The 11,990-nt window shown below is 36.1% G+C and overlaps 1 protein-coding gene across 1 annotated transcript; it reads right to left on the reverse strand.

Annotated features, from left to right (window-relative positions):
• Positions 1-2,182: 2,182 nt before the first annotated feature.
• Positions 2,183-10,750, reverse strand: LOC128994951 (nurim homolog). Its single transcript, XM_054419803.1, has 5 exons — positions 10,436-10,750; positions 7,869-8,047; positions 4,919-5,086; positions 4,179-4,312; positions 2,183-3,236 (listed from the first exon to the last, which is right to left on the reverse strand). Exons 1-5 carry the CDS (start codon positions 10,575-10,577, stop codon positions 3,116-3,118), a joined length of 744 nt encoding a protein of 247 aa, XP_054275778.1. The 5' UTR covers positions 10,578-10,750; the 3' UTR covers positions 2,183-3,115.
• Between the last annotated feature and the right edge of the window lie 1,240 nt (positions 10,751-11,990).

Here is an 11,990-nt window from a genome sequence, read left to right on the forward strand (position 1 = left end):
CAAAATTAACAGTTGACATAAAATACAAACCCAGTAAATGTATGTGGCAGCTAAAAGCATAAGGTCGTTAAGTTAGATTAATATTTTGAGACCCGTTGCTGTAACGGGTCAATGTTTTGTGTTTGTCACATTTACTTCCTTATTTCATATATTATAAGGATACTTTGTCTTTAATGTTAAATACATTTTAAGAATTATATTAGTTACTATAAAGGTTTAATGTTTTTACTAAAAAATATAGATGGATGGAGGATAATCTAAAGGAAGTGGGAAAACTTGTTAGGTTTTGCACAGCAAAAAAAATCTTCCAAATATAGTATTTTAGAGGTTCTAAGTTGGTTTACTTTTAAAAAATTAAACAATTTGTCATAAACTGAACAAAAACATTTTTCATCCTGAATCCTTTTGAAAAATTGTATAGCATGGATATATCTATAAGGAATTACATTAAACTCGATAACAAGTCTCAAGGGATTATTAAATAAGACTTGTTGGTTGTGCCACATCATTAAGAGTTACAATAAAAGGACTTTAACATACACACAAATTGAATCAGAATTGGTTGTCAGTTTTTTTAATCTGATTTTTCTGTGAATTAATTAATTCTGTGAGGTTTTTATGGAGAAACTAACAAAAGTTGCAATAACTTTTAATTTGTTATGTTTACAGCAACAGGGGGGATACCATCTGATTTAGAGTCAAAACGAGTAAAACATACTACATTTAAAAAAAATCAATTTTTCCGTAATATATGGGTTTTTATGGAAAAATACCATTCAAATAAAAATTTTGGTCTGTAGCTCTGTACACATACAGGCAGACAGCCAGACATACACAGAGACATCACTTTGAAACCACTTTTTTGGGTTCAGGGGGGCCAAAAAAGGATATATCCACCTAAAACTCAAAAAAACTTTTGACAAAACAATCTTTCCCTGACAATAGGGGGAGAAAGAAAAAATTACACTTTTGCTATCAAGGGTCTTGTTGTCAAGGTAATTTGGGACACCAATCCGTTGGCATTGGCGCTTTAGTAACCCGTTGAATCTCACTTTTGTGCCTATTCTTATTCAGGCTTCGGCAGCACTCATCCCGTCCAGCCAACAGTCAAATAGTGGCATGGAAGCTGAATTGATAAACTTGTTGTACTGACGAGTGTACCTCTGAGATTGTTATGCATGCGCAGGTTAGATTTGCGTATGTGTGCAATCTATATTAAGTTAACTAATGTGTGGCTTATCAGATGGATGGACTCACCATAACAAACAGTGCCAGGGTTGGGTGAAATTTGACGGCATTAGTGAGTTTCACATAAACCACGCTTCATTTTACACTTTTGGTTAAATATAGACATGCCGTTTTGAAAGACATTTAAATAATTTATAAAAAATATTTCAATATAAAGGTTAATTGGAAGGAATCTATAGTGAATATACTTATTTAATAATAAGGCACGTCACACTCTGGGTCTGCTCAGGTCAGTCAGCTCAGTTCCGGCAGTTTTCTCCCAAACTGTGTCAGTTAAGTCTGCTCAGTTCAGTTATTTTTGAGCGCCAAACGCCAGTGGACAGACGCTGTCATTGTTCGCGAGTAAATTATTAATTTGTGCCGGGGTTTTCATTAGTGCAAATATTAGTTACAGCAGTAGTGACGAAGAAATTACTGTTATAGCATTGGCACTAGCTACAGAAAAGGATGATCACCTCCTTCATTGTAATATTGTAGTAATCCTTGTGTGACAGGTCGTACAACAATGGATACATTTGTACAACAGAAATAAATCATTCATCGGAACTGATCTTTAATAAATAATCACAGTAGACCTACTACGAACATGTGTCAGACCAGTTGCACAACACTGACTGATGTATTCTGCACATGCCTTCGGTCCCTCCATCGCTTAAATCGCACGCTTACCGAAAAGTGGCTGAGACGGACAGAGCGGACTTAACTGAAAGTTTGTCGAACCGACTGAACTGAGCGGACCCAGTGTGCGACGTACCTTAAGTGATAAATATTAAAAAATAAATAGCTTTGAAAATCTGAGCTTAGTGAGTGTAAAAGCTACCTACACAAGGTTTCTTGCTCCTGTCTACAATATCTGGTGTAATCAGTAGTATGGTAATAATAATTACTTGTAATATAGAAAAATATATTTATTTAGAACTTTTTTACATACAGTTAATTTACTCATTTTGATAGGTTAGCAGAGTTTGGGATTTGCTTTTGACTTTTGGGCCCCTAAGTAGACAACCCAAAATGTTTTAAATAGTTGCATGACCACACACAGAATGGGGTTTGGTTTAAAATAATATTTTAGTTTCATTAATTATATGTGACACAACAGATGCTATGATTAACAAGTTGATTTCAAATTTAGCTCAACTTAACTACATCCATTTAAAATCTAAAAAAACTTAATGACTCATGGGAATGGGTACTACTATTGACTATACACAGAGACGGTGTATAGTCAATGGTCAAAGATGCTATTTGACAATGTCAATTGCTTTTGTAGAGCTGAAAGACAATAAAAAGATTTGATTTGATTTGAATGATGTTAGTAACTGAATATCGCCAAAATTCAAAGCCTTTTTTTTTAATCTGATTTATTTTCTTTTGAACTTTAAAAAAAGATCCAAACAAAACGTACCTATATTATACATACATCCTTATAGATTATTTGTGATCCTTAAGGAACAGCTGAAGACAATTTTAATGTTAGTTGCGCCTGGATTGTGTAGATTAAACCATACATTATTCTCTAATTATTACCATCCTGTGAAGCAGAAATTGTAAAATATACCCTAAAATACAAAATTAAACATTAATTAAACATTTAGTTAACATTAGTGCAACATAGTTAACATCCTTACCTACATGGAGCTCACATAAAAACGAGAACTACAACTGATTGTAGGCTACAATTCAAAGTTAATAATTTAACAAATTTTAACCTACTATTTGTTAATCTAACTAAACAAATCACCATAGTCTCTTTTTAGAAACATAGCAAAATATACAAGGCAGTTGATGTTATAAACTTGTAAATCTTAAAGTTAGAATACTGTTATTGTCAGTCTTTGATTATGATTGAAAGTGAAGTGGAAGGACTTTATAAGGCAGACCGCTTAGCCATGTTTTGCTGCACCAGATAGTTAAAAGTGTAAGTGTCGGGTCGCCAGGCCAGCAGCATGTACAGAGTCCACACTGTTGCCAACAGCAGACGATCTAGTCTGAAATACAAATAGTCAGTGATTCAGGGATTTGTTCTTTATGAGCATTTATTTAAAGTGTAAATAACAGTAGGGCCTAACTGTACTATAACTTAAAAATCATAAAAATATTTTTCAGATAACCTATTTATAAGATAACAGACAATTTGTTATTGTAAATGGGGTTTGAGTCAGAATGTTTCTACATTCAGTTTGCAACAAACTGTTGCCATTATCGCAACCTTCCATAATTGTACTATGGTGAAATTTTGAAATGAGAGCTGTGATTAAAAACCTGCAAATTCTAAAATGTTTGGTAAGATAACGTTTTTTACAGAAAATTCTAAACTGATGAAATTGATAGTCAAATTTGTGCCATGTACGACCACGGAGTAATTAGTGCCAAGTAAAAAGTGGTGCATTATTGTTTTTTTTTTTTTTTTTTATTAATTGCTGAAAGTTTGCTATTGAGAATTGCATTGGTAGGTCTAGTCACAACGTAGTTATAACTATGCCATCATTTCATAATTGCAGAACTACAATCCGCAATTGTCCCAACTTGTGATCTAAAAACATTTAACCAAAATTCCATGACATAACGTCTTGGAATTTGAGGGGAATTAATTGAGAGCTCCATAAATCGTAAAGCAACAATTTTCAAAATTATTAATAGAACATAGACTGAAAACTAGCACCGGTTACAGGTACTCATAACAACAACTGCTGTTCATAGTCTGCATTCATTAATTTGGGCAAAATAAGATGCTTTCAATATTTTCTTTACATGAAATAAAAACCAGCCTAGGAGTCCTATTTCAAGTAGTAAAGCTTTCAATAACTTGATTCCATTCCTGAAATTTTGAAGTAGCCTGATTTGAAAATATTATGGGAACTTGTACCAGAAAACTCTTTGCTCTTTTACTCTTCTCTTTGGCATCTTTAAACCTACCCACACATGCTTACCTCATACAAGGATAAACCCAAAATATGAGTGCAAATCCTAGGAACGATGGGTGTCTCATTTTCTGATGGAAATGTTTCATACGCTCTGAATTCAGAGTAGATTCTTCTGAACGCCCAGTCATGTGACAATAGACCTGTAAAAGGTCAATTTGTTTGGTAATGATAATGTTATAAGAATTTACAACTATAACATTCCTAAAGAAACCTATTTATTGGTTTAATGTCTATTATTATTTTACCTTCCATTGATACAAATCCTATAGACATGAAATATACAATAAATAAATATGAATAATTCTCTGAAATTGAGTTTAAAAAAAAATTGCGGTCCCATTGTATTGCCAATTGAAGGGGGAAAGACGAGACAACAAGTTGATTTTTAAGCTTGCCAGATGGGGGATTTTACAGGGAAATTTTACTACCAACCTAAACCACAACAAACAGTCACCTCCAATACACGCTAACGTGGTATAGGTCCGCCTTTGACCGACGCTAGAGCAAAAACGAAGATATACAAAAGGCATTGCCGATCAATTACTGTAGCACCCGAACACCGCTCGGCCCGTATCCGATCGGATACGCCCGCAGTGAACATGTTAATAACTAAAAACTAAGATAAAGGTAATATAAACAAATCTTTTACAGTACTTGTTCCATAAAATTTGACAGAATAATAAAAAACAGGTACCCTATCTCTATATATCCTTATTTCTTATCAAGATCTTTTTGATTTTACATACCTGCTTTAATCCTAGAAGATCTGGCAAACCTATAGTAATCATCATTGCATAGATCAATATCCAACTGACAATATGAACACCAGTGAAGAATCGCAGCTTATCAACATCTTGAGTATCCACATTCCAAAAAGTAAACTCGGGGATTGGCATCCACCAACGCACAATAAGCTGAAAATATAGGTGGTAAATCAATTATTTTCCACTAGTGTACCTGTTGCTCAAATTCGAGCAATTTCTAAGTATTACAGGCGTTATTTTATAAAAGAATAACAGTCATAATTTCTGATGACTTTAAAATATTCAACTCAAAGACTACGGAAATACTCAAGATGTACATAACAGATCGATATAATCAACATTTAATAGTGTTTTCAAATAGTGTTTTCTACAAATAGCCTTACTCATAGCCGCAATAGGTTTCCAGACACATTATGTGTCCAAAATTCTAACAGGATGACTCCCTTCCCCATACCGCCCTGAGTGATAGGGATCATTGAGATTCTCTCTAACCTTTCCTCTCCCCTTCATGGGCAAGTTTTCATTCCTTTTCTTTCTTAGTTTTTGTTTGTTTCTTTTTTTAAATTTTTTCACCTGTATGTGTCCCTGGTTTTTCCTATTTCCCTATCTACTTTTCTAAACGTCTCAATTGTTTCCTTGTCACTCATCAAGTTTTATTTTCTCATCTTTAGACCTATCTTATCCAAGAAAGACTTCTTCCTGTTCTCTCCTATTTGTCTCCTGAAGTGAACAATTTATAAATTCGTGACTCATGGTTTTTATTTCTCCACATCTACATACTTCCTCTTCCACCATGTGAAATCTTCACAAATTTGCCTTGAAATTGTCCATGTCCTGTGACAAACTGTGTTTCATAATGGCCCATCTCCCAATCTTGTTCCAGTCTCTTTCTGATGTCAGGTATATATCCGAACGTTTACCTTTAAAACCTTAACACAAAACACTCTGCTCCCAATGCATTTACCACTCATTTAATATCTCCTTTCTTCTGTTTCCGATGTAGTCCTACCCACACCTCCTTGTCTCCCAAAATCAACAGCTTATGTAGCGATTATCCAACAGTTCTAAATTGAATGTGAAATCTTCAGGTAGCTGGCACACTAGAACCCAACACGTAAGAATTAATGTGACATGTCACAGCCCTCTAAGATAGGCCTAGCCTGAATTAATGTCTAATCAATTCAAAAAGCTGTATTGCTTGAAACATGGAAATAAATGCATTGCAATTGTCAAAATAAAATGAATGTGTAAGGTTCATAGGCTCGATCTGATCCTAGTGTCTTAGGAGAAGGTAGCGCACACAAAACTAAATTTTAGGAGTTTAAAAGTCAATCAAAAAAATTAAGATAATTCATACCTTGTCAGTGCACACTTGGAAAATAAAATTTTAATTTTTCATAACCTAGGAAATAACGCCCTGATTCTGAAAATGAAACTTTTTTGCAGTGCAAAATGTCGGAAAACCACGGAAAAATATTTTACGACGAAATTGGTCGTGTGAGTACTCTAACCGGTACAGCAAGCTGAACAAGAATATGCAAGTCTTTCCAAGATACGATAGATATTAACGGAGATACAGCCGAAAAAGCGTCGCAAAATGGGGAAGAAAGTTCTGCGTAAATCGATCCAGGGTATTCTAAACACTTTGACCGGGTAATCTAGCTGAACAATATGCAAGAAGTTTCAAGATATGATTAAAAATTACTAAGTTACAACCGGAAAAGTGTTGGTTGGGTTAGGTTAGGTTAATATTGGTATTGTTAGTAACCCAACCCAACCTCAAATTAACCAGTAGAGCAAGCTGAACAAGAAAATGCAAGAATTTCCAAGATCCAATGAATATTACCAGATATACGCCCGCAAAAGCGTCGGAAAACGGAAATTTAACTAAGTTACGTACGGAAAAGCGTTGGTTAGGTTACGTTGGGTTGGGTTGGGTTACTAACAATACCAATGTTATTGATAACCTAACTATAATAATGGTACAATACCTCGTCAAGTAGTCCAAATGATGATTGAGGTTAGAAACCTACATGTTTCGCCGTAAATACGGCATCGTCAGGGTTACAAAAACGAAGACATCGATGTCACACGCACACAATAAATACACGGATACGAACATTTAATTACGGAAAGACAAAATAAACATTTATTGACATTGATAGTCCTATCACACGCACACGACACGGACGGTCCCGGCGCAGGTAGTAGACTGCAGTGTCAGACTCCTTCCTCGTTGTTGTCCATGTTATCAGTAGGACAAAGGTCAGGTGGCCGGTTATTTTGATGAATTAGCACATTGAAAATAGAGTGTGACTGGAACTGCAGTTTTTCGTTGAGGATATGTCCACTGGCAGTGTTGTCGTGGTACAATTTGTAGATTTCAAACTCCTCTAACGTGTTTAGTTTACTACCTTTACTGCATTTATGTAGCACCTCAAGACCGTCAGCAATCTCACTCATGTTATGGTTTAGGTCGATTAAATGCTTTGTCTTTCCGTAATTAAATGTTCGTATCCGTGTATTTATTGTGTGCGTGTGACATCGATGTCTTCGTTTTTGTAACCCTGACGATGCCGTATTTACGGCGAAACATGTAGGTTTCTAACCTCAATCATCATTTGGACTACTTGACGAGGTATTGTACCATTATTATAGTCATATAAAGTAATCCAGGGGCCATCAACATGGAATTTGATAACCTAACCTAACCCAACTCAACGTATTCTAAACTAACCTAACCAATACTTTTCCAGTGTTATCCCCATTCTTCTGCTTTTACATGGTTTTGGGCCAAAAAAAACTAAGTTATAATTTTCAGAATCAGGGCGTTATTTTCTACGTTTTTAAAAAAGAAAATTTAATTTTCTGAGGGTGCACTGAAAAGGTAAGAATTACCAAAATAACAAAGGAGATTGGTATGCTTGCTTACCTGAAGAGATAAAGCCGAAATTACACTGTAAAAAACTTTATTTAGGAATGGCATTCCAAGCACTGAAGATATGACCTTGTGGAGAGGAATCAGTGACGAGTGTAATATGATAAATACACACAGCAGAGACAAATCAACAGCAACTGCCTCAACAGCATTTGGCACAGCAGCATCTGCATCTAAAACATAGGTTTACGTCAGAAAATGCTTTTCTCGGAAGGCCTAGTCTAGAAGTGTTGTTTAATGAATAACTTATGCCGAGTTCTAAAAATGCCTTAATGTTATAAGTTAACCATCAAGTGTTAAGCTAGAGTGTAAACGACGTAAGGAATATGCATTTTTCCTAACCATGAGATAACTTACAAGTCTAGGATTTTATTTTAGGTACCTTACCTAATTAGATGAATAATTTGAAGGTCCATATGGCTATCTTTTAAAACCACTGTTTGAAAGAATCTGGATTGTAGAGATTTTGGCCCAAGACAGGAAAGTGGGACTTTTTTATATTGCCAAAGAAAGGAGACTTAAAAAGATGCAAGAACTGGAGAGGTATATCCTTGCTATCGATCATCTTGGTAAAATGTTTTCCAAGGAAAGTATTAAATAGAATCAATGATGTAGTAGATAGGAAATTAAAAAAAGAACAGGCTGGCTTCAGGAGAAATCGCTCGACCAGATCAACACAATGAGAATAATAATCGAACAAATAAATGAATACCGGCCTACAGTGTTGGGATGTATCTGGTTTTTATAGACTTTATGAAAGCCTTTGACTCTTGTCAGAAGAGATCAAATCTGGAGAGGATAAACAAGATTAGGAATCCCTGGAAAAATAATTAATTTAATCAAAGAAATGTACAAGAATTACAGTTGTAAAATTATACAATGGACATAGAGGTAAGCTCGATAGAGGTAAAGCTAGGGGTGAGGCAAGGTTGTGTCTTGTCACCAACCCTCTTCCTGGTTGTGTTGGACCAGGTATTGAGGAACACAAGTAGGAGAGAAATCTACCGGGTTGCAGTTGGTGGAGCTGTCTCCGGCACTTTGCCAGTCGACTTTGGTGTTCCCCAGGGTTCAGTGCTTGGGCCTATCCTTTTTCTCATCATGATCAACGATCTCGACAACCTTGGCACTATCCTCATTTTTGCAGACGACACTTCTCTCCTGTCAGCTGGTATGAACATCGATCAAGCTTTAGCCTTTAGTGCTCATTGCAAACCCCTCTTTGCACGACTTGGTGTGCTTACTGTAGTTGGCCACTACATACTTCTCTGTCTGGTGCACGTTAGGGCCAATTTAACAACTTTCAGCACTCGTGTTGACGTCCACCAGTACAACACCAGGGAGTGCCATCAGCTTGATGTACCCAGGGTGCGACTGTCTAGGACCCAGGCTAGTTACAGCGTGTCAGCCATAAGTCTGTTCAATAAGCTGCCACGTCATATCCAGTTGTTGGACTTGAGAACATTTGAGGCAGTGTTAACCACTTTCATCAAGAGCCGGGCCTATTACAATATCTCAGAGTATTTAAGGGATGATTTAAGAAACCTGTAGCCTGCCGGAAGTATGTAAATAGTAGTAAATATTGTTTTTTTGATTAGTAATCGTGTTAAGTGACGCTGTCAATCCCACATTGTGGGTAAAAGACGAAGAAGGAGGTATTAAGGAGAATGTCCAAAAGACAAAATCAAAGAGGATTAATCCAGTAAATAACAATATGTTTCAAATGGCCGAAGAAGACATAGAGGATGTGGATCCTTTTACATATTTAGGGAGTGTGTTGACAAAAATGGAGGGGCGGATGATGATGTAGTGGCCCAAACCAAGAAGGCAAATGCTGCATTTGTTTAACTATACCCATCAGTTTTGAGACCTAGGGAAGTATCAACCAGAACAAAATTAAGAATATTTATCACCAACGTAAAGTCAGTTTTACTTTAAATGGATGTGAAACGTGGAAAGTTTCTCTAGCAATCACAAACAATTAAGCCACAGGTATTAGTGAACCTGTGCTTAAGAAGAATTTAAAGAATCCATTGGCCAGACGTAATCTCTAATAAAGACTTGTGGACAGCCGCCAAAGAGTTATAAATATGACAAATCCCTGCATAAGGATCAAGAACATGGGTTGGACCGATTGCTCTAAAAGAGTTTGTATTGATGTACAGTTCAATTAATACCTGCTTTCAAAGTTTCACAGGCGTAGACAATGAACTAATCTTATTGTGAACAAACAGTATACCGGTATCGTTGTAAAAAATTATACAGAGCGTTAAGATGGAATCCCCAGGGACAGAGGAAGACCGAGAAAAACAAGGAAGAGAACAATTGAAGCCGAAATCAGAGAGGCGGAAAAAAGCTGGAGATAAGTAGGCCTATAAAGGCATTGGCTGCTAATCGTGTTCGTTAGCGCTGTTTCGTAGAGGCCCTACCTAGGCTCTGCTAAGGAGTGACAGGAAATAAGTCAAAGTCATAACTTAAGTATGGCTATGTTGACGGTTCAAAGGAAACTAGGCCTAATAAAAGTGTCGTTAGATCTCTTGTATCTTAACTTAAATCTGACTTACCTGATTGAGGAGCTGTGGTTGCTAGGCTTATTTTTGATGGGAAATCAGAGAGGAATTTATAGAAAGTAATAAGGCTAGATAGTGTAAAAACAAGCGAACAGAATGAAAGAACTGAATAAAATAATTTGCTTAAAAGTCTCATTTTGAAAGCTTGCGTCTAGAATTATATTTCGGAGATTATTTTATAACAAAAATAAATAGTGTTGCTTTTAACTTTAAAGGTACAGACAAATCGACGTTAAAATTAAAACACTAAACTTGTCGAACAGATTCAAAATAAGAAACCTTAACCAATAACCATACTGACTGAGTGACTGACAGATACGGTCGCGATGGGGGGAGGACTCGTAGTAGGACGATGACGTCATTAATTAGTTCAAATTTGCTCCACACGGCGCGCCAGACGGATTCGGGATGAAGATGATGACGTCACCGTTTCTCGCGACTCGCGAGCGGAGAGAGCAGGCGTAATCAAATTCGTCTGCTACTTGATTTGTCAACTGTTGAGTTAGGTTAAGAAGCATTAATTTACTTGCAATAAGGTTTTTTGTAATAATTAGGCCTACAGTTTGATTAATTAAGTTAAGTGGATGTTAGAACGTCAGTTTAACTCTTGAAAGTAATTAAGTGAACATAATTTATCGATGTAAATTAATTTAATAAGTTAAGTTAGCTCTTAAACTCAAGTAAGTTAGGCCTTAAAACTATTTTAACTGTGGGTGTGGGACATTTACATTAGTGAAGATATGACACTGTGACAAAACACCCTTAAATTTTAAATGATGTATGCATAACTTAGGGCCTAACGATTTCATTTCAATAACATCCAGTCAGTAACTTTAGTTGGTTACACTTAGAGCTATCCCAATTAATTTTGATAACTACTTGGCTGTAACCAGTAAAATAAAAAAAAAACTAGGTTAACATTAAAAAACAAGCTCGAAGCCTTTGAATTAAGGCTATCTAACTTAGGCCTAGCTTATTCATTTGAGTTGTTAACAAATCAGTCGATAGATAAATCTAAAAACCTTGCCTACTTGGTCAGAATTGATCTGAAACTAAGATGCCAGATATAGTCTGTGGAAATACTGTAAGTTAGCATCTAATGTTCTAATAAAAAGCAAGCCTCGACTTGAAAACTAGGTTTGCTTTTATAGCAGTGAAAACCAGTTGAGTGTAGCAATCATGTTTCATGGTTTTTAATGAAACAATAAATATAAAAAAATGTTTATGGATATAATACAAAATACAAATGTTCCCACACACTGCACTGTTAGCCTTTACTACTTCCTTCAGCTCTTCCTACGTCGTGGACCTGTTTCCCTTCCTTCCCATGGCATTTTAGGATAGCCGATTCATTAATCTTAATGCCACAAACAGTTCCCACACTCAGCACCTTTACTACTTCCTTCACCACTTCCTACGTCGTGGACCTTCTCCCTTCCTTCCATGACCTTAATGTAACTGCCACAAACGGTTCCCACTCTGCACTGCTATCCTTCACTACTTCCTTTTCCCCTTCCTACCTCGTGGACCTAATTCCCTCTTCCCTCCC

Source organism: Macrosteles quadrilineatus, unplaced genomic scaffold, assembly GCF_028750875.1.
Source record: "Macrosteles quadrilineatus isolate MER2022 unplaced genomic scaffold, UCM_ALF_1.0 Scaffold_5__1_contigs__length_97177068, whole genome shotgun sequence".
NCBI lineage: Eukaryota > Metazoa > Arthropoda > Insecta > Hemiptera > Cicadellidae > Macrosteles > Macrosteles quadrilineatus.